Source organism: Talpa occidentalis, unplaced genomic scaffold (assembly GCF_014898055.3).
Source record: "Talpa occidentalis isolate TD23 unplaced genomic scaffold, MPIMG_talOcc4v2.1 talOcc4.8, whole genome shotgun sequence".
NCBI classification, from domain to species: Eukaryota; Metazoa; Chordata; class Mammalia; order Eulipotyphla; family Talpidae; genus Talpa; species Talpa occidentalis.
The window spans coordinates 5184642-5212085 of NW_023605194.1; the positions used below are offsets into that span (position 1 = coordinate 5184642).

Consider the following 27444-nt stretch of genomic DNA (forward strand, 5'->3'; position numbering starts at 1 on the left):
AAGCCCTTGGCTTAGCTTCCGTCTGCCTTCTCCCCACACACCTTACAGACCTCTCCCCTGCTCAGACCTCTCCCCTGTGGGGTCCCCTCCCAATCTCTCCACTCCCCTCCCAGCCAGCTCTCAAGTCAGCTGTATGGGCGGCTCCCACCGCGGCTTCCTCACTAGCGTAGCCTCCGGGGCGTCTCTCCCAGTGTCTCTGCTGCGGGGCCTGCCCGCGTCAGCGCTTCGCCTTGCTGGCCTGAGCTCAGTAACTTGTCCTGCCCCTGCGTTTTGCCACGTGTTTGTCTTGATCGCACATGCTGGGCCGGAGTGGAGGTTGTGAGCCACCACTATGATTAGATTCAGACACCTCTGAAATGGCTGCTTCACTGACTGCCGTGAGGTGCTGGTGTGAACCTAAGCAGCCCGCGAGCATTTAGGATGAACGACCACAAGCTGAGGCCTTTGCTGCTGCGTCAGGCCGGGAAACCCTCACGCAGGTGGAGGAGGGAGTTTCTGCCGGGGTCCTCATCACCCAGGGAGCTGGGGGCCGAGAGGGTCAGCTCTTGCCCAAAGTCCCAGGGTGAGTGGAGGGACCATAGCTGGCTCCCGCGGACAGGCCAGCTCCAGAGTCCGCTAGCCATCTCCGTTCTCACCTTTGGCGACAGAGTAGTAATAAGCAATGAAGTTCTTCCCTATGTTGTTGAAGCTGCGGAAGTACACAAGGGTCATGGAGCTGGAGGAGGACGAGTAGGTGAGGTAGAAGCCGGAGCAGGTCTTCCCCAGGGACTGTGCCGAGGCTGGCGGCCCGTCCAGGATCTCAAAATACTCGTTGGTGCAGTCGAGGCTGGGGGCACAGACACGGAGGGGTGAGTCTCACTCTCCGCGGCAACAGATCCAGGGGTGTGCTGCGAGGCAGACCCCATATATTTTACTGTGAAGAGTGTGGGGAGAGGTAAGGGCCTGTGCTGACACAGTCCAGCACCCTGAGGATGCCTTCTCCCTGGGGAGTCAAGCCTTAAGGGAATGGAGCCGCCACTGCCGAGGCCCCCTGGCCACCCTGAAGCCAAGGGCAGGGCCAGGCCCAACAAGGCAATGATGGAAAGCCCAGAAGAGGCTGGCGGCTGCCTCCCCACCAGCGGGGCTCAGCTCCAGCTGCCGCCAGACCACCTTCCCCGGGCTCTGGCAGTCCAGCTGCCCGAAGCTCGCTGTGGGGGAGTGTCTGATTTGCCGGCTGCTGTTCTGCCCTGGAAGTTTTGTCCAGAGACCACTAGAGCCAGGAAGTCCCTTCCTTCCACACCGCAGCTCAAGGAGCTGTCCTCCAAGGCATATTCGGATCGAGCACGTTCAAGAGTAAGAAATACTTTAAGTTGTTCCTGGGGAACATTAAAATCTACACTTTCCTGGTTTATTAGGTTGAGGGTTGCCTGGAGTTGCATCTTTAACCAGCAAGTCAAGAGGCAGGCAGCAGGCTATCCTCACACTTTTCTCCTCTCTCTCTCTCTCACACACACACACACACACACACACACACACACACACACACACACACACACAGATCCAAAACATATAGATTGGACTTCATTTTAATTTAAAAATCAGTGGAAATACATGAAAATCAATACTATTTCTATGTGACAATAACCAACGTGGAAACCAACATTAAAAAGCTCAGTGTCATTGAATGACATGATGTCAACAGATGAGAGTGAAAGAGGTATTTGGAGATTTTTAACACAGAAAAGCAGGGAATTTTAATAGGCTTGCTTGGCTGCTCTCTGTATCCATTTGAAGCCAGGCTAAAAATGTAGTCAATCTCAAAATGATATATACCCTGTGACTCCAAAACTTTCTGGAAGTGACAAAACTATGGACACAGAGAACAGATTAGCAGTTGCCAGGACAGGGAGAGGTAGCGGGTAGTTCCTCCAGGGTAGTGGGAGAGTTCTGTTCGTGGGTCGTGACGATGGCCACATGAATCTACGCATGGGGTCAAGTTGCACAGAAGTGCAAACACACACGCATGCAGGATCTAGAGCCAGAGAACAACCTCATATGATGTCAACCTCTGGTTTGGGCCACGTTCTACGGCCCTGGGATGCCGCCTCAGGGGAAGCCAGGTGGAGGGGACATGGGACTTTGCATTATTTTTGTAGCTTCCTGTCTGTCTTCCGTGACTTCAAAATAAAAACTTCAAAAAGACACAAAGGACTCTTGCTCATGAAAATCTACCATGGGAATAAATACTTGGCTTCATAAACCGCACAACGTACTTAAGTAACGGAGCTGGGACTCACTTCAGATACGGGAAGGCCAGCAGGATGTGCTCGGATGTGTTTGCCCTGATTTCCCACACGCAGGTGATGTTGTCATGCATCGTGTTCTGCGGCGGGTTCCGAATCGCCCCAGATGAGTTAGTGACGACACCGCCACACTGAGAGTTTTCTAAATGAGAAAGATATTTTAGGATTTTACTTTTTATCAGTGCTCAGTTCGCTAGTTTTGTAATTCACATCTTTTTTCTTTTGTTATTTTTTTTCTCCAAGAGCTTTCATTACTTTGTGGCTGTGTCTTGGGGGCCTACGCCCCCAAGTCTAAAGGGTCTCACAAGCTTAGGGCATGAAAGCAGCTGAACTTGGAAACTTCTCTCACTTCTTTTGAAGATTCTACCACGAACTGCGGCTTGCCAGAATGAGCTGTCACCCACTATCTGCAGATTTCCCCCGGTGGCTGCCTGGCGCTGGGGTCTGCAGTTTTGCTGTTTGTCAGTTTAATGAGTGAACTGCTCCACTTTCCCTCCTACAGCTGAACTAGGTGCGGCCTGTGTGTGCGTGAAGATGGCAGGGCTCCGTCTATCGCCGCTTGCCGTTTATTAAATCACACAGTTGATCTCCACCGCCAAGCAGAAAGCAGTTGCCCGCATCACCGGCCCCTCCGACGATGACAAAGTTCCGAGTCCCTGGTCCATCTCTTTGTCCATTTGTTTCTCCATCTGTTTCCGTCTGTCCTGCTTGTCTGCCTCTCCACTTTCCAACATTCAGTCCCAAAGGACTACCTGTGCCATTGGCTCTTCCCCAGCGGATTACCGGACCCTCAGAACGGGGCCCCCAGCGGGTTGGCCCTGGGCATCCAGCAATGGCTCAGCCCTAGAATGGCCAGCCAGGCGCTCTGGCATCAGTAGTTTTTTAGCCCTTTATCTCCAAGTGGGGCTAAGAAAGTTTAGTGGAGCTTCTAAGAGCCCAAGATCGCGGCAAGGGCAGAAGGGAAAAAAAGGAAGAGGTAAAAGAGGATGGAGGAGGACAGAGGTTGGCAGAGAAAGGGGGAAAACAAGGAGCTTGTCATGGTGGACGCGGCTGCATGCTGGCGACGCTGCGGTTAACGGCCACGTGCCTGTCCTGCACATGTGGTCTCCATGCCGGGAGGCCAAGAAGGCTGGCGTGGCTTGCTCTTTGGACTAAATAGAAACGGAGTTGGAACCATAAGCTCGTTGGCCTCATTAGTGGACTCTCCACTCTGAACACAGGTTCCCAGGGGATGGGATGACCCAGACGGGCCAGCGGTATTTTGCTCAATGTCCTTGAAGAATCTTTTCAGGGCTTGATATTTTTTGTTGATTTTGATTTTCACTTTCTTATAGTTATTCATTTTCCTGGTCCCTTATTTAAGTTTTCTAGATTCCTGCTATGAGTGAGACCATCCGGTATTTTTCTTTTTCTTTCTGGCTTATTTCGCTGAGCATGATCCCTTCCAGCGCCATCCATGTTGCTGCAAATTGCGTGTGTTTATCTTTTTTGAATGCTGAGTAATAGTCCATGGTGTATATGGACCACATCTTCTTGATCCAGTCATCTATTTTTGGGCATTTGGGCTGTTTCCAAAGCTTAGCTATTGTAAACAGTGCTGCTATAAACATAGGGGTGCAGGTGCCCTTCGGAATTGATGTGTCTGAGGACACAAAAATCTTACCTGCAGCCATCGTCCCTGCCAGGATGGCCAACGGGCGACCTGTCAATCACACAGAGGACAAGGGACCGTCAGCTGGCACTGAGCTTCTCACTCCTGTTGGCACACGAGACTCCAAGGAGCTACTAACGAGCGTGGGGTTCTGGGCTCTCCCAGAACTGCTGAGCCAGCCTCTGAGTGTAGCCAGAACAAGCAGGAGATGTTAATGGGCAGGAGGCAGGGAGCACTGATCTGGAGCCTCCCCAGACTCTGATGCGTTATTCTCTTGTTACATGCACAAGTGAGATATTTTAAAAATTGGGGTTGAAGAAAAGCAAAGCTATGACGTTCTGGCTCCTGTAGCTAATCCCAGTCACTGAAGGTTCGGGAGTTATGAGGCTTCAAGGTAAGAACAGGAGAGGGCTCTGATTCACTGATTCCTTTCACCTTGTGCTGCTTAGAGATGGTGAGTCAGGACCTAAGAGTGCTGAGTGTCCTCTGTGTCCCCAACTTCTCACCTCCAGTGACACCCGGCACAGCACCTGCCTCTGGAGAGTCTCTCCAGGGATGATCACTCCCACCTGCTGGCACTGACAACCTTAGAAGGGACTGCAGAGACCTCACTAGACCCCAGACTCAACTTTGTTCAAGACTGTCTTTGTGACCAAGCTGGCTGAGTGCTGGGGTCTGATGAGGGCAGACGGGCACTGCTCTGGATAGCTCCAGGTGTGAGTAATGGGGGCATGTGGGGAAACCAAGAACAGGGGAAGCTCTGTGGGGCTAGGCTGCACCAGGAAGATGACAGAGCGGGGAGAGAGGGCACTTTGTGCCCAGATGTGGTCCACTAGCCACTGTCCCCAGGAAGAAGTGTCCTTAGCCAGCCACTGTCCCCAGGAAGAAGTGTCCTTAGCCAGCCACTGTCCCCAGGAAGAAGTGTCCTTAGCCAGCCACTGTCCCCAGGAAGAAGTGTCCTTAGCCAACCACTGTCCCCAGGAAGAAGTGTCCTTAGCCACTCTCTTACCTTAGACCACTCCCTACCCATAGCTCTTTGCCACCCCTTACCAAGCTCCGAACTGACAAACCAAAGTGCTATACAGAGACTGAGAACTTTAGAACCTGCTTCCAGTGTGTCAAAGCCGCAGTGGAGCAGGAGAGAGGGTAGGAGAGACTGGGGGTGAGGCTGGTGCACGCTTTCTAAGGTACTCTCCATCTCTCCACGGGACGACCAGGCGACTCGGTGAGCGCAGCCCCTCTGCTGACTCGGAGAACAGGACATCTGATTCCCAGCACAACCTCTCCCCCAGATTTGGAGAAAGTGCAAAGGCAGACATCCCCTTCCTACCTGGTGGGGTGACCGGCAAGTTCTCAGCATCTGTAAGGAGGGGCCAAAACATCTGTGAGCCAATAAGGTCCTGGCTCATTTTCCGCAGCTGCTTCCCACTGCCATTGGCAGGCGTGGTCGGGAGGGCTCACCTGAGCAGATGACGCCAGCGTCCTCACTGTGCTCGCAGTTGTGGGAAAACCAGCCCACATGGGAGCATTCCTCCAGGTGCTGCTCGTCTCCCATGCAGTGCACGTTGTCCAGGAGGATCTTCCCAGAACCTTCCCCAAAGTGGGCCTCGCCTGGGGCCCAGACGGCCCAGCCACACCCAAGCTGCCTGCAGACGATGTTGGCTTCCGGCAGGTCCCAGAGGTCATCGCACACTGTCCCCCAGACGCCCTGGTAGAAGAGCTCCACTCGGCCCGCACAGCTCCCGTTGCCACCCGTCAGCCGCACTGGGGCCCAGTCCCCTGGGGAGGGACAGGAGGCCGAGGGGTCAGGCTGCTCCCTCTGCCTGTGGGTGGTGGGCTCGGGTCTACCTGGCCTGCTTGTCGCTTCCCAGGACCTGCTCCTCATACCCCTGCTCCCACAGGGAGCCCAGGCCAACCCCCAGGGTGCCCTAACAAGGCTGCCACATCTTCCTTTACACACCCTTCTGAAGACAGCTTGCCTGAGGGCTGCCTCACAAAGAAGGCCATGCTTGTCCTCCTCCTTAAATCCTGGAAGATGTGGCTCCTCCATCTAGAGGTTGAGTTTATTGCCCTACTCCTTGATTCTGGGCTGGTGGCCTGGGACTTTCTCTGGCCAATATACCGTGCAGAAGTAACGGGGTGCCTGTGCTGAGAGGAGTCTCAAGGTCACTCCTGAGACAATCACGGGACTAAGCTTGAGCAAGTCTGCTGGGTGATGAGAGACGCGTGGGCTCTGTCACCTCAGGTCACAGCTACGGCGCTCCAAGACACGAAGGGGAGGCCTTGCAGATCAGACAGGTTCAAGAGGCCTTCAGCTAACCTCAGCTGCAAGAGCAAACCCTGCCAAGGTCTGCCACAGTCAGCCACGGTCAGCCAAGCCTATTCTAGATGGGCAGACCCGCCCAGCCAACCCACAGACTCATGAGCAATTGTAAATAACCCCAGAGGAGCCACCATGTGCTCCTGGGCCATTTGGAATCTGAAAGAGAGAGGAAGCCATGGGGGAGGTAGGTGTGATGACCCACTTGGAGGGGCTAAGAGGAAGCAAGTGTGGGTGGGCAGACGAGTCAAGAAGCTGCTGAGAATAACGGTGCATGAGAGGAGCAAGGAGGGAGAAAGGACAGAGGATTCCATGAGAACGTCTCTGCGGCGCAGGCCTCTCTCATTTTGCCTCCCTCACAGGCGTCCTCCATTGTTTGGGGTGCGAGAGCACACAGGCCTCTTCCACAGTACAGCCCCTTTATACCTAATGCTGAGACTCCTGTGCACAGGACTCGTCTCTCTGCTAGACTGCGACCCCCCTGGGCTTTGGGACCTTGTCAGGGTCCCTACGGAAACCTGCGACCTGTTTAGTGCTGTTCATGGCAGGCTCACAAGATACTTAGCTAAAATACTACTTAGCTACTACTGAGCAAGATATTTAACTCAAAAAATACTTAGCAAAGGAAGAAAAAGAAGGACAGGGAGCTTGAATTCAGGCATTTGAAACTCACAGAGTCCATAATGGCACCTCTGGTGATCAGCTTGCCCCCCAAACCCTGGCCATTGTCAGGGAACCCTGGGGGCACCTGCATCTATCCGCAAGGGGGCGGGCGGTGGACCCCAGGGAAGGGACGGAGCCTCCTCTGTCCTCCCTGGATCTTCCTGTCCAGCAGCTAGATTAGGGGACTCCTGGGCCCAATGTTCTACTCCTGCCATTTCTGACACCAGACTGTAAAAAACCAAAGCCGAACTCAACCAAATATCCCGAAACACTACTCACCCTGATTACAGCGCAAAAAAAAAAGAAAAAGAAAAAGAAACAAAAAAAATTTTAGAGGCTGCAGCCACTTTACACTTCACTAAGGCTGTCCGGTTCTTGGTCATGTCCCCTAATCTGGGAAGCGTTTTAGTGTCTTCCATCCCACAACCCACAGGTGGTCGAACGATCTAGTTTCTTCCCTGCCTGTACCACCCCACTGTCTCCTCACCCTTCATGTCCTGGTTTAGGTCCTTACCCCTCCTGACCTGACCCCCCAGGTCTGGGTGAAGACCCCCTCTAGCCCCCCAACACCATATGCCTCCATCACACACTCACCACCCGTGGACACGGCACCCAGGGGCCTGCTTTGTTTACCGCTGTGTATCCTTCGTGACACATTCATTTGTGGTTGAAAGAAGTTGTTCACAGACACAACACAAAAGAGGCACAGCCTTACCTGAAGATGCAGGAGAAGGTGGTCGTTGAGCCACCGTGAGCTCTGGTGGTGTGGGAAGCAGGTTCTCAGAGCCTGCTGGTGGGCGAAAAGGAAGGACCCTCATTGGGGAACAGTCAGAACAGGGACAAAATACACAGTAGCTCCAAGGGGGGCTGCTTCCTCCTGGGGTTCAGCAGGAATAAGGATGAGGCTGCATTTGAGGTCAGGAACCTCATCTCCCCAAGACCTCCATTTGGGGCTGACCCACTGATACCCACCACGGGACCATCAGCAACAGCAGGTGCAGGGGCAATCTCCCCCACATGGCAGTTCTCTGAGAGCCTCATCTCTCTCTGTGCCGCCGCACGCCAGGTGTGTCCTGACTTCAGCCGGACAGAGCAAGGAAAGTCACACAGCACTTCCCTTGTGGGAAACAGGTGCATCAACTTGGAGATGGCAGGAGAGGGTATTAGGGCCGGGGAACTGTTTACATCTTGACCGTGATGGTGAGGACACAACAGAAGCCGATCCCCAAAATTCATCAAGGTGGACCTTAAAATGTGTGGCTTCTATGGTTCACAAATCAAACCTAAGTGATAAAGTATATGTTTTATAATCTTTTTATATTAATTATATTATTTTATGAAAAATAAGAAGGGTGAATAAAGAATGATAAATGGTTTGATAACGTAGCCCAGAATCTAGATCCAAGTTCACTGTGACATTCTTCAACCTTGCTGTGCATTTTGAAAATATTCATAATCAAATATTGGGGGTACAAGTATCCCCTGACTTGTTACCAGACACACACACAGGGGTGAGTAGGGAGGGTGTAGTCCTCTGGACGAGGACCACCAGTCAGTCTCCTTGGGAGAGAAAAGTATTTACTGATTTTATTTGAATTGACCAAGCCCCTGAGTCATTTGATAGCTCTGCATTCCCAGGATCCAGGCAATGTCTAGACAAGTGAGGAATTATTTGAGACATCTGGGCAATGGAAAGAGAAACCTGCTCCCCTCTGTTGCCTGGGGCACCCCTGTGGGGTGTGGGGCAATGCAGAAGGATTGCTTATCTTCTGTCCTGGGAGTCTTGGCCGTGCAGGACCAGAGAGTCTGGGGGTACCACTCACCTCCATGCATGACCCATGATGCATAGAACAGCCTGGGGGATGGGCCCCGAAGCTGCGCAAGGCAACAGCCTGCTGCCTGGCTAAGAAGGGGCACTGCAGGGAGGAGAGGCCATGAGGCCTGAGAGCCGGGCAACGAGAGGACCCACCTGCCAGGGTGTGTGATGAGATGGCAGCTTCAGGCTCCGAGGCTGGAGTGGGGTCGGGGGACAGGGCAGCACCTGGGGACACAGAAGGCAAAGGCTCAGCTCTGTGGTGCTGTTAGTGACATGGTGCTCCTGACAGTCGACCTTTATTACAGTCAGGGGGAGCCGAGAGGTGACTCCCCCTCACCTGTGCAGATAACACTGGCGTCCTCCGGGTGCCTGCAGTTGTGCCAGGTCTCGGGCCTGTGTGCGCACTGCCCCTGGTGGCTCTCGCTGCCCACACACTACACGTTGTCCAGCAGGATCTTCCCAGAACCAGCCCCAAAGTGGGCCCCTGTGGGGGCCGCCACAGCCTGGCCACACTGCAGCTGGCAGCACATGACAATGGCCTCAGCCAGGCCCCAGAGGGCGTCACACATGGTCCCCCACATGCCCTGGATGAGGGCCTCCAGTCAGCCTGAGCACTGCCGGGTGCCATTCACCAGCCTCATGTCTATCCAGGCTCCTGGGTGGCACAAGGAAGAGACACTGGGGACCACCTCCAGAAGGCCAGGGAGATTCCTGTGTCCCTGGCTGGAGAGCCTGTCTCAGATGCTGAGAAAAGCTGTGTCTGCAGTACCACCTTCTTCTACAGTAAAAAAACGACCTTTGTGTCTGTGTGTTATTTGGCTTTTCTCTTTGTTTTCACTGAGAGAACTTGCCTTCTGTAGTCTAGACCTCCAGAGCTGATGTGGTCACACCTGTAATTTTGAAAGGATTTTTGTTGATGACTGGTGATATGACTCCCAGATTATGGGGATGCGAGTTAAGCGGCTTCAAGCACAGAGCACCCCCAGTGATAATAAAAAGTCATTTTCAAGTGGACGATCACCAGAGTATGTGCAAGAAAGGGGGTTTGCTTCTCCGTCTGTGTACCTAGCCTTGTTCTGGGCACATGGCCCAGAAATTTCAGTCTGGAGAAACAATTGAGCTCTCCACATGAAGTTGGGGTGTCTCTAATCCACAGCTGGCCTGAACCAACTTTTATTACAACTGAGCTTCAGTCTCTTCCATTCTAAAGGTGCTAACATCTCACTAGTATCATGCAGGCTGAAGAGATTGGCACTAGGTTAAATTTGGGGAAATAGTCTATGAGTGGTTATAGGCAAAGCTTATGGGCTTATGGGTAGGACTGGATATGGCCGAGATGGTCAGTTTATCCCAATGAAGCCACAAGGGGAACCTGGGACCTCCAAATTAACAGAGAATGTTTTACCTTTCATATCTTTTATTATAATCAATTCTCTGTCAGAGCATGCTTAAGCATTGTGCTCAGCATTTGACATCTTCATCCGATCTCAACAGTCCTGGTGTGAGCAGTTAATCCTTGTTCAAACCCGGTTTAGTTTTGCTCACAGTTACCATACAGGGCACGGAGAAACCAACCCCTTCCCTGTACTCACATGGGCCTGGGTGCTCCCAGCCTTCCCCATTTATGGGTGTGACCAGTGTGATCAAATCAATTTTTTAAATGTCCGATAGCAGGTGAACACTTGAAGACATGGGGGAGAATGGAGAGCCTGGAGAAGGCCAGAAACTCCATGTCTTTCCCTACGACTTGCCCTCAGCTTCTCTTCCATGTGGCTGTTGATTCCTGTCCTTTGTAACAAAATAGTGATCAAGCAATTAAGCCAGAAACTGGACTCTCAGTGGGGAGAACCACTTGCAGGGGTGATGTGGTGCCCACAGGCAGCTGTCACCTCCTGTAACTACATGCAAATGCCCTGGCTGCTGATGGAGAGGATGGAGCTCAGCCCAGGTTGGGGAAATGGGGAACACACCCGCATCAGCCTGCCCGTACTTCTGGGCTCCATGAGCCTCAGGGTGGGGGAGTCCCCAGGGCCGCATCTGGCAGGTGCATAGTCTACTGTGCATGGTCCGCTCTCCCCTGACATCACTAACTCCCCTGCTTTTCTTGGTGTAGGAAATCGAATGTCCAACACATGGTGATTTCAGCCTGTTGGTTTGTATGTCAGTAGACAGATCTTTTAAACTCCCTGGGGCCCTTTTCAACTTGATTCTACAGCAATGGCTTGGGCTCATGAATCATTGGTTACAATTTGGATTTCCCACAATAATTACTGATCAGCAGGGAAAGGAATATTTTTCAGGAGTTCAGGTGATGGATAAACATGTTGAGCAAAGTCTGCTCCCTTTAATCAAATCAAAAATCCTCCCTGTTGGGCCTCCCCTGTTGGCACAGGTGGTTGAGTGCAGCGCTGTGAAGCTATCTGCAGCCTCTGCAGCGCCAGTTCAATCCCGGCTGGCCAGCGAGGGTCCCACATGTCACTCAGACCTCTCCTGCCGCCTGCTGCTCCCCTCAGCAGTGTATTTCGTCAGTCTGCCTGTTCTGTTCCCCGCTCTGACTCTGGTGAATCCTCTTACCCTCCCACGCATCTGGCCTGTACTGCGGTTCTTGTATAAATAAATAAATAAATAGATAGATAGATAGATAGATAGATAGATAGATAGATAGATAGATAAATAAATAAATAAATCCTCCCTGTAAAAAGAGACTGAGCAACTCTGCTGTCCCTTAAGTATCTGCACCAGAGTATTGGTGGAGAACAAGTCATACAGAGGGTAAGAATCAAAGCCGGTGTAGCCAGTGGGGATGGCTGACCTGAGTGCGCGTACATTGAAGAAGCAGCTTCCGTGAGAGCTGGCAGATCATCAGCATCTGGGGGTGGAGACATCATTAATGCTCTTTATAATGACTATAAAAAGATTCTAATAAAAGGCTTGATTAATCAATTGTTTAATGACGGGTGCAAACTCAGGCTGAAATGCCTGAAGGGTCATAAATGTAGCGACATCTGAGAGGTGACAGGCCCTCACTGTGGCGTTAGTTCACATATGTCGTTGATCTGCTCACAAGGGACTGGTTGGGTTTAGAACATGTGTAGAATTTTTCACAGTGGCCGGTAGGAACCCAGTTACTCAGCATCTATTTTTTTCCAAAATGTGATCATTCCAAATATTTATCTTGAAAGATGCTTCATGATATATTAAAATTTTGTCTGGTTAGATACTTTTGGGAAATGATTGATACTTAATTCCTTTTGGAAATTCACAAGTTCTTTCACAAACTAAAATCCCTTAGATGTCCTGGAATAAAACTACGACAAACCCCAAAACTTGTCCTACTAGTTTAACCCAAGTCTTCTAGTGGTTTGGAACATTGTTGAGTGTCTGTCAATGTTACAATCTTGAAGAATTCAGACTCCACACGACCTATTTTAGGAAACACTGACAAATCCTATTAACAAAACCAAAATAAAATATTTCTTAGAAATAATGGCTAGTGGGCCTCCCCGGTGGCACAGCGGTTGAGCACTGGGTCGCGAAGCTGCCCGCAGCCTCTGCAGCGCCGGTTCGATCCCCGGCTGCTCCCCGGCCACCGGAGGAGGGTCCCTCATGGCGCGCAGACCTCTCCTGCCGCCTGCTGCTCCCCTCAGCAGTGTACTTCGTCAGTCTGCCTGCTCTGCTCCCCGCTCTGGCTCTGGTGAATTCTCTCACCCTCCCGCGCTTCTGGCTGTACCCAGTGCTTGCATAAATAAATAAATCTTAAAATTAAAAAAAAAAAGAAATAATGGCTAGTGCTGTTATTTTTCTGTTCTTATCTTTAGGATGAAGTTGCACTCTTTTCTGAAACATGTAAGCATGAAAATATATACAGGTCACAAATGACCAACTTATATTTTAAAATTACATTACTATAAATATGAGTGTACACTGAGCTAGAGCTAAAATCCTATAGAAAAAACTTTAAAGGAAAAGACCAAAAGACCAAAATCAAACCTACTGAGTGAAAAAAAAGTCATATTCTTAAAAGATTAATATCCTAATTTTTTTTGGGGGGGGGGAGAGATGTTGGTCATCGACATAGGAATTATTAAGGTATTAGTGAATTGCTTTAAATCAATATTGATCATGAATTTTTATTTACTGGAGATGAAAATCTGTTTCCATAGAGGCAAAATATATATGATCACACTCCTTTAACAAAAATCTTTCTTTTATATTTTATTCCTTATTGTAGGTTGAGTTATTCAGACTTGCTTTTTCCCTTCATTTCTTTAATCTGTTTCTGCTAACTAGAAGAATTTGAATAGCTCCTAACTGTTGCTTAGGAGAAAGAGCTCAGCAGTTACAGGGGAAAATGTTCTCTTTTCAGTGTTGTTTCAATAAAACAGATATTATTCTGCTCCATGAAATTGTCTTTGCAAATGTCATTTTTAATAAAGAAGAAATAATCTCACAGATTAATTCTGTCTAGAATAGTTCTAAATGGTTTGCAATTGTGATGGTTATTTTATTTAGTAGTTTGCTGACTTGGATATGATAGTTATGACATTCTTCATCCTAGAATATTCTAGCAACACTGATGAGGTTTCTCTGTTAAGCCGATGATGATGTTTCGGTTATCTACACAAACAGGCAATAAGCAGACCCAATACTCACTGGATTTCTTATATATACAAAAAGTTTAAGTGTAAAATAGAGAGAGATCTTGTATGATCTATTACTGCTATTAGATTGCTTCATTTAAAAGAGATCTGAAAATGAAAACAAAATGTTAGGATCTGATGAAACCAGTAATGTGCCCCCAAGTACATTATGCTGTTCTCAACAATTGCAAGCTCTGAAATTTTCATAACATTCCTTTCACTATTGACTAGTCATCATTGTTGTGATAAGTTTAGACAAGTGAGGAATTATTTGAGACATCTGGGCAATGGAAAGAGAAACCTGCTTCCCTCTGCTGCCCGGGGCACCCCTGTGGGGTGTGGGGTGATGCAGAAGGTCTGTTCACCTACTGTCCTGGCAGACTCAGCTGTGCAGGACCAGCGAGTCCAGGGGGCACCACTCACCTCCATGCGTGACCTGCGATCCACAGAGCAGCCTGGGGGATGGGCCCCGAAGCTGTGCAAGGCAACAGCCTGCTGCCTGGCTAGGAAGGGGCACTGCAGGGAGGAGAGGCCATGAGGCCCGAGAGCTGGGCAACAAGAGGACCCACCTGCCAGGATGTGTGACGAGGTGGCAGCTTCAGGCTCCAAGGCTGGAGTGGGGCCTGGGGATAGGGCAGCACCTGGGGACACAGAAGGCAAAGGCTCAGCTCTGTGGTGCTGTTAGTGACATGGTGCTCCTGACAGTCGACCTTTATTACAATCAGGGGGAGCCGAGAGGTGACTCCCCCTCACCTGTGCAGATAATGTTGGCGTCCTCCGGGTGCCCGCAGTTGTGCCCGGACTTGGGCCTGTGCGCACACTGCCCCAAGTGGTTCTCACTGCGCACACACTGCATGTTGTCCAGCAGGATCTTCCCAGAACCACCCCCAATGTGGGCCCTTGTGGGGGCAGCCACAGCCTGGCCACACTGCAGCTGGCGGCACATGACAGTGGCCTCGGCCAGGCCCCAGAGGGAGTCACACACGGTCCCCCATGTGCCCTGGATGAGGACCTCCAGTCAGTCTGAGTACCACCCAGTGCCGTTCACCAGCCTCATGTCCATTCGGGCTCCTGGGAGGCACAAGGAAGAGACACTGGGGGCCTGCACACCATCTCCTGAAGCTTTCCTTCATTCTTTTATGTCTGCAGGTTTTCCTGCCCCCCTTTCACAAGCCCTTAAAGTCACATCATCCTCACACACCCATGGTTAAGGAAAGGCAGAAGAATTTGCAATTTTGAGTCTTTTTGATGCAACTTTACCCCCTTTCAAAAAGTAGATCCTTTTAAGATATATCCAGAACTCCTATGGGTCTCCTCATAACACAACCATTTTGTTCATATATTTTTCATGTTCATTGGACAGGGATAGAAATATAACAAGTTAATATCTGATGAATAAGAAACTAGACGATTCACAGGCAGATCAGAGCTAACGAGACCCTTGTCACCCAGAACTACATTAGTCGCTGAACCACTTGGCTTCCAGAAGCCTTTATGGTGTTACTGTGTAAAGGAGACTAGTCTGAAGACAGAGACTGACATTTGTTGTTTGTGACTTAGGTGCCAGAGTCGGAGAGTCGCCACCCTAACCATTGTCTCTCTTAATCTTCAGAAGTGCCGCATTTTACAGATTGAGACATGGAGACTCAGAAAGGTCAAGAAAATCCCAGTTTGTATGTGGGCTGTTTCCCACTCTAACTCTGCCTTAAAACATGATAGTACTTTTACAATTGAAAGGAGTGGAGTTAATTTCAGGTGGCACAGGTATTGGAGGACCTCAAATTTAAATATCAAGGAGTTGAGGTAATAAATAGGCAGAGAAGCCATTTAGAAGAAGTCTGGGGTCATGTAGGTAGAAAGAGTGATGAAGATTTGGATGGAACAGCAATGAAGAGGAGACCATGAATGTAACCTCAGACTCCTAGTTATAAATAGAAAATTAATTCACCCAAAAAGATCTATTTGTATACAGCTAGATAGCCAGATGTTTACAACTATCTAGAAATTATATTTAAATATTTTCATTTGGATGTTTTGCATGTACACTCTCTCTCTCTCTTTCTCTCTCTATATATGAAAACAATCTGAAAACAGAGAAGTGATTCATAAGTACAAAGTTCAACTTACTAGATGGACTTGTTTTTGCTGGTAGTGATGATGGTGATGCTGCTGGTAACACTGATGCTGATAAATATGTCATTGTTGATGAGAGCAATGGTGATGATGTTGAAGATGATGATGATAATAATGATGGTGATAATGTTGATAATGACAATGGTGATGATGTTGATGAAGATGTTGATGATAATGGTGATGATGATGATGACAATGATAATGTTGATGATGACAATGGTGATGATATTGATGAAGATAATGATAATGAAGATGCTGATGGTGATGATGACAATGACGATGATGATGGTGGTAATGATAATGCTGATGAAGGTGATGAAGAAGATGGTGATAATGTTGATAATGACAATGATGTTGATGATAGTGAAAATGATGATAATGTTGATGCTGACAATGGTGATGATGATGATAATAGTGGTGATGATGTTGATGACAACAATGGTGATGAAGATGGTGATGATAATGGTGGTGATGATGGTGGTGATGATGATGACAATGGTGGTGATGGTGGTGATGATGACAATGGTGTTGATAATGGTGATGATGGTGGTGGTGATGATGATGATAATGTTGATGATGACAATGGTGATGATGTTGGTGGTGATGATGGTGGTGATGAAGATGATGATGACAACAATGGTGATGATGACAGTGATACTGTTGATGATGACTGTGGTGAAGATGGTGATAATGGAGATGATGGCGATGGTGGTGAAGATGAAGATGACAAAGATGGTGTTGATGATGATGAATAAGGTGGAATCAGTTTTTCTAATGAATAGAAGATGGCTTCTATTTATAAATTCAAGAAAATATTTCTGAGAATGTGGTCCCCAGAACAGTAGCATAAACAACCTAAACTTTTTGGAAATACAAACTCACCCTTAGGCTTACTGTATCAGAAATTCTGATTGGGATCTAGCAATCTGTGTTTTAATAAACCCTCCAGGTAATTTTGGTGCATAGTAAAGCTCCAAAACCACTGCTTTAGGATGAAAAAATGATTGAAATCACCCTGTGACTTTTCCTGGTACCAGAAGTATTCTAAATCATCTAAGTCTGAATAGATCAACTGATGTTTCTTTGCCTGTTAGGCAGGATCAGATTTCATGTACTCCAGAGGGACCATTTTCTGATCTAATTACTCTGAAAAGTGAATGACAATTTTCTCTCAAATAAGTAATTTGTGATGATAGATGAGTATTGTCATAGAAAACTATCCTAATCAGTGACTATTAGTTACAGTTCTCAATAGCCTCAGGAGAGTCCTGACTTGCCTGCAATTACCTGGTAATTAATTCTGATTTGGGAAGGTTTTTGTACCTGGGTGATTGGGTTTTGTTGGCTAATTGCCAACATCCCTCTTAGCTGATGTTGCTCTTGGGTGTTGAGCAATCTGTGATGCTTCATCCTAAATGTTGCCTGGGATCTACCCTGGGGAAGCTGCTCAGGGAAGGGTCCATTCAGGCCAGGATTAGGAGGTTTCCTGGAGAGGGGGAGCAGGAGCACATGAAAGCAAGGTCAGCACTGCTCCTCTGTGTTCTGAGTTCCATCTATTGCAGTGTGTTAAATTCTAGACTGGGAAAGCCTTTCAGGCCCAGGCAATACGGACCATTCTAATCAACCTCAGCAAACCGCTTACAGCTTGATTTCACTGAGTCATTTTCTCTCCATTTCAATCACACAGTATAAATGCTAACTAGACAGAATGAAAAGTACAATGGGACCTAGAAATATCCCAAATCAGTCTTATCTGGAGGGCAGGGACCTGTGGTTAGAGAACCAGTTAATTCTGAGAAAGGAAAACATCAGCCCTCCCAGAGCAGATCATTGGCTCATTTCTCATTTTCTGTAATGACACGCTCTGTTCATCAGTCATTTAGATACAAAAAGACCCTTCACCTGAGCAGATGACTCCAACATCCTCCTCGTGCCCACAGTTGTGAGTGAACCAGGGGCTGTGGGCACACAGTGCCAGGTGACTTTCCTCCCCGCTGCAGTGCACATTGTCCAGGAGAATCTTCCCAAAGCCTGGGCCAAAGTGGGCGCCCTGGGGGGCAGACACTGCATGGCCACACCTAAGCTGCCTGCACACAACCTGGGCTTGCTGCAGACTCCAGCCGCCATCACACACCGACCCCCAGGTGTCCCGGTAGAAGACTTCCACCCGGCCAGAGCACCTCCCAGTGCCATTCACCAGTCTCAGTGGGAGCTGTTCTTCTGTGGAAACATACAAAGGTAAGTCTTGTCACACACCTATTGAGCTCACTGTATTTGCCTGGTGTGTGAATTAAGGGTGACCTTTCGATTATTCTACAGGTATAAGACACTCTAGGGAACAATTGCTTGATACTGACACCACAGTGTGAAATGCTCTTTACCAGCCACTGCATCTTGCAGATTAGATTGCAAATATGTGTCTTGTTTGTTTTTTGGTTTTTGCAGTGGTGCTTTCCAACTTGACACAAGCAGAGCAGACATGAAGAACTGAGACCATGTATTCTATCACTGGGGAAATGCATTAATTAAATGGTCTAGTGAAAGAACCACAGCATGACAGCAGTTAAAAGCAGAGAATTACTACACCCACATATGTGCATCGACATGGGTAAATCTCAAAAATGTGACATCGAGTAAAGAATAAAAGGTATCAAATGACATACAGGGACTAATGTAATTTGAGCAAAAGAAAAACACAATACATATATAGTTGAGCCTTGAAGCACATGGGTTTGACCTGTGAGTCCACCTGTATGTGGATTTATTATTTTACATTCACAGGTGAACTAAGCTTGGAAAGGCTGATTATAAGGGACCTGCGCATCTGTGGACGCTGGTGTGGGGGGTCCTGTGACCTTCCACAGTTTCCAAGTGAGGACCATAGTCATGTTTTTAGGGAGTCAAAGTTAGGAGGATCTTTTGATTACGGGGGCTCTGTAATCCCCCAACTTATTCAATAGTCAACTGCAGAGAGATCACGTAATTTATATCCATAAAAATATAAAAAGATGAACTATAATGATATAGCTCAAGAGAGTGTCTCCAAAAGAGGAGAGACTGGAGACTGAGGCTGGGGAATTTCAAGTTTATCCATGATGTTTCATCTCTTGACAAGACTAGAAAAGACAACATAACCAAATGTAATCATGGTCATCTCCAGATCAAGGGGCATGGTCACTGCTTTCTTATTCTCTGCATTTTCTGAAATTCAAAATGTTTCTTTGAGAGAGGTGGACCCTGAGGAGGATCCAGAGGCCCAGCTGGTGGGAGGCCATGGTCCTCTTCCTCCCTCTGTCATTTCCCCGGGTGCTCAGTGGCTGCTAACTCTGCAAATCTCCCCGGGTTCACTCCCCAGTTGAGATGCCCCCCTGGGGTTCAGGAGAGCAGTGGTGCATCCCGGGGGGAGTTTGCTGACCTGAGGGGCTGGGCTGGGGCACCTGTGCTCTGTGGCTGGACAGTGCTGAGAAGACTCTGGGTAAAACTAGAACAACAGGGAAACCGTGGTTAGCACTGAGGCTGCTTTTCCTGAAACAGACACAAGAACTCATTGGAAAAGGACTCGGATAGCAGCAACTGAAGAGCCACCAGCTGTTCCACAACTTCCCAGAACATCTGCGGTGGCCACAAACATCAGGACTGGCCACAAGCTCACAGAATGGCCCAGTTTCTCGTGAGACTTAAGTCAAGCGCAGGGGCTGACAGAGGCTCCTAAAGGTGATTCTACTGCTTCTGCACCCCCTCCCCCATGGGAACCCCACATCAGCCCCAGGTTCTGTGCAGCACTAGTGAAATAAGTCATAGAAGAACTGGATAAAAGTCTCAAGATCACTGCATTCATAAGGACGCCGGTCATCTTGGGTGAGCCCCCAAAGGACATCACATGACCGGTGACATGACCCACTTCCCCGGGCGTCCCTCTGGAAGGCAAGTCTGGGTGTGGACAGGACGGCGACGAGCATTGCTGTACCTGACGTGACAGTTGGTTTCTTTTCACGATCGGCTGAAGCTGGAAAAGAAAAATAGCTGTTAGAATTTGGCTTCATTGGTTTTCTCACACGGGCAACGCAGCACGCAGAGGAGGTACAGCATGGCGTGTTCCAGCGCGATGCCTCTCCCTGAGCACGGCGGCCTTCTATCTCTTTGTCTAGCGGGTTCTTTGCCAAGACCGAAGCTGCCCCAGGAGCACCCAGCAGCCTGCCCACACCCTCACCACCTCCCTCTCACTTACTGACTCAGTCAGCTTTTGCTGGGTGCCCGTCACTGCCCAGCACAGCGAGAGGCACCAGAGTTGGGGAAGGCATGAAACCCTTGCCCTTGTGCGGCTTAAACTCTGGGGCTGGAGGGGATGGCGGGCGTCAGGTTATCCAGTGAGTTTCCTCCAGTCCTGAACTTCACCTTATCCTTCTCACAGGCTTAAGGTGCTCCAAGTGGCCTCTGCCCTCCCTCGTCACACCCATTCCTCGCTGCTTTCTGTCGCTAACCTACCTGTGGGTGCGTTCGCGTGGTTACTGTTTCGTGGGGCCGAGGGAGTTGAGACAGCTGTTGGGGTAACAAAACAAGAAAAACAATGGCTGATATTTAATGCTGACTGCAAAGAAGACTTAATTCCTCTGCATCAGACACAAGGCCACACATTATATCGTTGCATTGATGTGAAATTTCCAAAACAGGCAAATCCACAGAGATGGGAGCAGGTTGGTGACTGCCAGGTGCTGGGGCAGGAAGGGTGACAGGAGACAGATGGAGCCTCTCTTTCCTCTGACGGTGTGGGGTCACCCCCCACCCCCCATGACTCCACAACACACACCGCAGGCACAGATGGAGCCACACTCGCACTGTGTGACGAGGCCCCCGGCTCTCTGCTCAGGGCTTCACGCGAATCCACTGGCTTCATCCTCACACCACTCCTTGAAGTGCAGTTACTAGCCCCGCTTTTTGGATAAGGAAAAGGAAGCACCAGGCGGTAAAGAAGCCTGGGGAGGGTCACACAGCTATGAGGGGCAGGAAGCTGCGCCAAGCCTTTGGTCGGGCAGGTGGCCCTGGACTTCAGACTGCCGAGCAAGTGGGATGTGCACTTGGGGGCCTTGTCCCCTAGGCAAGAGCGAGGGGTTTCATGTGTGCGCTCGGTGTGAATATTTGGACATGGACACAAGTAAGCAACCTGGGATGTAACAAGTGGTGCTCAGTCACTCATTCCAGCAGTTGCTGTTTACTCATTCAGCAAGCACGAATGCTCAGCGGACAGCAGACACTGCTCTCAAGACTGTGTGTTGCATGTGTGTGTGTGCACACACTTGTGTGTACATGCATGCATATGTGTGACTGTGCATGTGATTGTGCGTGTGTGTGCATGCATGTGTGTGATGGTGCATGTGTGTTGGGGGAGTTGGGACAATATCAAAGATGAGAAAGATGGATTCTGCTTCAAAACGCTGCCAATACCACTGGAGGAACAAGCGGATCACACACAGCTACCCGCCACCGCACAGGAAAGGAATGTGAGTGCAGAGTGAGGATGGGCAGAGCTGCCGGAGTCCAGAAGAGGGACCATAAATCTGGCGATGGTGCTGGGAAGGGTCCTGCTGGGAGACACTGAATGTGCCGCAGCTCAGGGGAGAGTTGAGTTGAGATGAGGGGGTGGAGGGCTGAACGCGGCGTGCGAGGGGGCTGAGGCTGGGGTCTCAGCGTGTATCCTGCTGATGATGAACACATGGGTTGGGGAGAAGCACAAGAGTAAGACAATGAAACACAGGCTTGCCCCAGAGGTCAGCCCATCTTCTTATCCTAGTTACCCTTGTCTCAAATGGGTCCGTGGAGTTTCTGGAGAGGCCACACATGTGGTCAGTCTCTTCAGTAGTTAATAGGGTTTTATTTTTTATTTATTTTTTTAAAGATTTATTTATTTATTTATTCATTCATTCATTCATTTATACAAGCACTGGGTACAGTCAGAAGCGCGGGAGGGTGAGAGAATTCACCAGAGCCAGAGCGGGGAGCAGAGCAGGCAGAAGGACCGAAGTACACTGCTGAGGGAGCAGCGGGCGGCAGGAGAGGTCTGCGCGCCATGCGGGACCCTCCTCCGGCGGCCGGGGAGCAGCCAGGGATCGAACTGGCGCTGCAGAGGCTGCGGGCAGCTTCGCAACCCAGCGCTCAACCGCTGCGCCACCGGGGAGGCCCTAGTTAATAGGGTTTTAATGTGGTTCATAGTTCAAATAGTTCAGAGCTTAAGCTCTAGGGCTCTGAAGTCAGATTGTTTGCACTGTCATCCCCTCGACCTTGGGGACAACATTTGGCCTATTTGAGCCTGAGTTTCCCCATTCAGAAAATAGGGGTTGTAGAAGTTCCCTCATCCAGTTGTTGGCAGGATTAGCTAAGAAAATCCAGGTAAGGCAGTGCAGACAGGGATTGACATGGCAAAAGACAATGCTGTCCAATAGAGAGAAATCATGAATCGCATCGGTAATTCAAATTTTTCTGGCAGCCACATTAAAAGCAAAAAGAAACAGGTAAAATGAACTTAAATAATATATTTCAATAAGTCCAAAATATTATCATTTTTAATGTTTAATCAGTATAAAAATGATCAATTTTGCATTCTGTGTCCCACAGATAATGAAATCTTTCCTGCTTAGAAACGTCCCAGACACGCCACTCTCTTAAATTCAAAGACGCAAGGTAACGCGAAGAATTTCTCTTCCTCTAACCCCACCCTCACGTTTCTTCTCCCTTCACTCTTTGCACTTGTGAACACATGAAACGAGAAATCTTGTGCTGTGATGTCTATTGACGGTAAAGTTACAGACAACCAAACCGTGAAGCTGGACAGCGTGAAATCCATCTCGGGATTCTTGCCCCTTCTTCTCAAATCATTCAACCTCAAATGGAACCCCTGGGCTCATCAAAGGACCCACTATCAGTGATGGTGGCCGGACCACTCACCACAGAGCAGCTCGGAGCTGTGAGAAACCAGGTAGGGTGGTGGGGGCGGGTCCTACCTGGTGATGTGGGTAGTGCCGCCGTCACAGGGGAGCGTGGAGTGGAGATGGCCGCCGGCAGAACTGCAACAGAGAGACTCCTGTTACTGGTAGGAAACTCGAGGGCATTGTGGCCAGCCCTGTCGCTTAGCCTCAACTGGAGGTGACCACGGTGCAATTGATAGACATGCCACCTCTTAGCCACCCATCCTCAGTCCTGCGCAGCTGAATCATCTGCAGCCTTTCTCTCCCAAACTCGATGTCCAAGTGTAGGTATTTGGTATTTTGTGATAAGAATTATGTATCCCGAGCCTCACATTCCCCTTAAGAGTTGGCTTTGGCCATTAGGACCTCCTGGTAATTTTATTCACTTGTTCTGCTTATTTTGTAGCCTGTTTTATTACTGACAGGTCACTGTGCCCTCACATGAAGACTCTCCATGACTCTACAACATCACGGTTGGCTTCTGCTCCCAGAGATCATGGGACTTACAATGTCCAGAAGGAACACTGGCAGGAGGAACAACAGGGGTAGAGCCCCTTAGCTCATCCTCTTGTACTGACTGGGTAGATGTTACCCCTCTCCTGGCGCATCTTCCTTCTCCCTGCTTGTTGTTGACAGCACCTTATTTCAGTGCATGTCCTGAGAGACGTGTCTGTTGTGTGCCACTGCACAGGAGCAACTACAAAATTGTGTTTACTAAGTGTGGGTGGTAGAATACTGCTTCGGCCTCCAGTGCCTTCATTCTAATCTCTGGAACCTGTGAACATGTTTGGTTTACGGTAAAGAGGAATGAGGGCTACAGATGGAGTAAGGTTGCTAGTTAGATACCTTAAGATAGGGACAGTGCCCTGGGGCATCCAGGTGGGTCCCCTGTAATCACAGGCGATCTTAAAAGTGGAAATGGAAGGTAGGGGAAGAGAGGCAGAGAGAAATTTGAAGGCACAGCACTGTTGACTATGAAGGAGAGAAATGAGGCCACAAGCCAAGGAATTCAGGCAGCCTCTAGAAGCTGAAAAAAGCAAGAGATGAACCTTCCTCCAGAAGCTCCAGAATGAGCACAGACCGAGTGACATCTTGGTTTTAGCTCAGCAAGGCCCATTTTGCACTTCTGACTCTGTAACTTCAAGATGATAAATCTGCGTTGTTTAAAACACCAAGTTTATGTGAATTTGTTACAGCAGTAGGAAGCCCATGCAATCAGCATATTTGCACATGATCAAATGATGCTTTCTCCAAAGAAAATTTGAAACATCATTGATGAAAACTGAGAGGATACTCTCAGAGCAGCTGGCCAAAGTGAAATTTAAAGATACAACTATAAAACCTCTATGTTCTAAATGGCTTCCAGTATTTTTTTTTCAAAAACATGTTTCAAAAACTTGTTATCTCATTTTAAAAATAAGTTAGTGAATCTATTGGGGGCAATACCCCAAAATCAGTTCTACAAAATCTCAACCATAGGGGGAGGCTGTAATGAGTCACTTGCAGCAGAATAACTCCTCAGCAACTCTTTCATTGTTTCTCTTCTGTACTGTGGGGCAGTCAGAAATGTGCCAGGGAAATAGTACAAAGATGTTCTCTTACCTGATAATATGGTTGCTGAATTTCCATCATCTGTTGGTGCAAATAAAATGGAATATTTCTTATTCTATCAAATTGACAAACTTTCACTCATCTAGTTACTGATTTTCAACCAATCTTTAATATAACAGATCAAAAATATAAAATGTGGGGCCTCCCCTGGTGGCGCAGAGTTTGAGCTCTGGGCTGCGAAGCTGCCCGCAGCCTCTGCAGCGCCGGTTCAATCCCTGGCCACCGGCGAGGGTCCCACATGGCGTGCAGACCTCTCCTGCCACGCCCACTGCTCCCCTCAGCAGTGTATTTCATCAGTCTGCCTGTTCTGTCCCCACCCTGGCTCTGGTGAATTCTCTCACCCTCCTGCGCTTCCGACTTTACCCAGTGCTGATATAAATAAATAAATCTTTAAAAAAAAAATATATGTATATATATAATGTGGTGAACTCTTGGTAAACTACGGTCCCTTGGACATAATAGGCTCTCAGTAGTAGCTGCTGATTTCACTGTTTTGAAAACTTTAAAGGCAATAGCTTTAACACATGAGTCTGCTTTGCAGAATGTCCACACCCCAAGGCAGGTCAGCATCACTGAAGTCAGGGCCACCTGCCTGTCCAGAGCAGCAGTATGCAAGTGGGATCAAGGCAGGATGGGCAAGGCATGCCCCACACCTCAGCTTCCTGTGCCTCCTTCAGGACCCAGTGGCCACCCCACGTCCCCCCGGCCCCTCAGTGAACATTCCTATCAATCTGTTATATGAAGATTGAATATACTGACAGTAAAATACTTTTATCTATATAGCAAAACCAGACAAGCAGAATACAAACTTGAGGACCATGTGGATGAGTGAGAAATGAGTAGAAAATCAACCAGCCAATCAACCAAGAAAGCTCTTCGCTAATTATTAGAACTGACTATTCACTTAAGCTCTGGACGTTCTGGAATTTGAAGGGAGCGTGATCCAGTCCCCCTTACCTGGCCGGGATGTCTTCCAGAAGGAAGCTACTGCCTTTGATTGGGGACCACTGGACATTATAATGATACAATATCTTCAACAGAAACTTTATTAGAGAGGCGGGATGTATTTTTTGTTCATTAAGCTTTTCTTTAAAAGCTATTATGGCCGAGGAGCTGTCCTTGGCCCCGGGATAACCAGATGGTCAAAGCTCCTGTTCTCACACACTCCCATTTTGGGTAGTGGGTGGGAGGACACATGATAACAAGTAAACAAAAGAAAAAGATAAAGACTATTTCAGATAAAGACGAGATAAACAACAGGTTAATAAAGTGGAAAGTGACAGGAGGGAGTTATTTCGCATTGTGTGTGCCAGGGAATCCTCCTTGAATGTGTTCCCACTGCCTTGACTAGAGGCAGGACTCACCGGTTTCCTAGGACTTAAACTGTATGGGCGACACACCATGTTCTCCCTCCAAACTCGACTCAGTAGTTTCATCAAGAAACACTTGAGTTATACCACAAGGTAAATTTCTACCAAGGACGGACGGGTTCTGCAAATCCAACATGAGATGCTGCCTACCTGGGGCCATCGGCAGTGCTTCCTCAGCATTCTCTGCAGGGAGAGGGGTTGAGAATTCACCGTTAGGATGTGGAAGTATTCACGCTCTCCTCCAGCCACACCGAGCCCACGGAGTGGGTAGAGTCCGTGTTGAACAGCTGCATAAGCTACACAGCTAATTTACTAAGTTTTTCTTAACACGGTGGTAGGAATAATGCTTTCGACAGCAGTTTCATCTAAAAAAGGGGGGGTTGCAACTGTATGGGGAATATAAAAATAAAATTTATTGTTAAAAAAATGAAAATATCAATACTAGAGAGTCACTTAAAACCCTCATGATTGAATGAAAATAAAGATAAATCCTGTGGGAGGAAGAAAGTGGCCCACAGCACTTTGAACTTAATGGTGGGATCATTTGAGTGGTGCCTGCAGGAAGAAATGGCAAAGAATGGTCACGATATGGCAATCTGATCCCTCCCACTATTTATTCCAGTTTTTTCTTTATGAGCTACCCATCAGCTGCTGAGGCAGCTGGTAGAATGAAAACTGTCAGGCTGAAAACACGAAAGCATGAACTTATCCAATTGAGGTTTTAGATACTCAGGCTCTGCTAATATGAGAGGAAAGAAAAGGTCTCCTCTGGAAAGGGGCAGTTGTTTCTAGAGAGGAATTTCAAATAACACAAAGTGAATTCTGAAGTGAAAGAACCTGACTCCCAGCTAGAGATGCTGACTCTGCCTGCCTTCACTGGGATGACTAATTAGCCATCAAAGACATGAGTGTCTATCTTGATAAAGGCAGAACGCACTCGGGGAGTCATGTCACAGCTGACTCCTGTGCCTTTTCGCAAGTCATTATGAATTCTAGTCTTGTCATGGCACCATCAATGTCTTCCATTATTTATTTCCATGACATTCCTATCAATGCCTCATGGCAGAATTTGACACTCTCAGATCACTGATGCCTCTTCCTTCCGGCTCACACAGTGGTCAGCAGTGGCCAGTGGTTCCCCAGGTGTGAGCCCTGCTCATGGGCTTCATGGAGAAGCAGCAGATAACGAGCTCTGCGCTGGAGGGACAGATGACCATTACCTAAGCAGACGACGCTGGCGTCTTCCCCAGGGCCACAGTTATGGAGGGACCAGTCGGTGTGGGGACACTGCCGCAGAAAACGCTCTCTTCCTGTACAGTCCACGTCATCCAGCAGAAACCTGCCTCCGCCTTCGCCAAACTTGGCCTCCACAGGGGCTGCGAGGGCGCGGCCACAGCCCAGCTGCCGGCACACCACGTCAGCCTCGTTCATGTCCCAATGGTCGTCACAGACCCTGCCCCACTCGCCGTGGTAGAAAACTTCCACGCGTCCAGAACATCGGCCTGACCCGTTCACCAGCTGCAGCTGGAGCCAGTCTGTTAAAGACACGAAAGGATGACACGGTGGAGGAAGGAGCATCTTTTGCATCGACTCTCCCTTAGCCATTCAACAAACATTTACCAAGCGTAAATGTTTAGAATGTGCGCTGGGTCAGTAGAGAGTAAGGCAGATGCCGGGGCTCAAAGAACAGACCTGCTTTCTGCTGACACAGAGTTTGGACTCCAGGTTGAGGAGATTGGATGAAGCAGTTTCATTAACCGAAAGTTGAGTTTAGATTTACAACTACTCTAAGAACTAAGAAGCAAAGCGGTTCCACGTCATATTTTGCACATGTGTGGCGGGGCTGGGATTTGCAGCATATCTTTTCTAAGACATGATGGTGTCCCCGAGGCTTGGAAGATGAGCAGGAAGGAGTTAAGTAGACAAGGATGGCGAGGAAGAGGGCAGATACTTTCCTGGTGCATTGGGAGCAGAGGGCTGTGAGGGAGGCAGTGCAGAG

General features: G+C 48.7%; 1 protein-coding gene across 1 annotated transcript; it reads right to left on the reverse strand.

The window, feature by feature from the left end:
• Positions 1 to 615: 615 nt before the first annotated feature.
• On the reverse strand, positions 616 to 25686 carry SPADH (spermadhesin family member). Its single transcript, XM_054690374.1, has 11 exons — positions 25596 to 25686; positions 24067 to 24096; positions 22501 to 22563; positions 19991 to 20044; positions 19473 to 19511; positions 17621 to 17725; positions 5395 to 5712; positions 5264 to 5293; positions 3946 to 3984; positions 2277 to 2424; positions 616 to 826 (listed from the first exon to the last, which is right to left on the reverse strand). The coding sequence occupies exons 1-11, from the start codon at positions 25603 to 25605 to the stop codon at positions 616 to 618; spliced, it is 1047 nt and encodes a 348-aa protein (XP_054546349.1). The 5' UTR covers positions 25606 to 25686.
• Positions 25687 to 27444: the final 1758 nt, after the last annotated feature.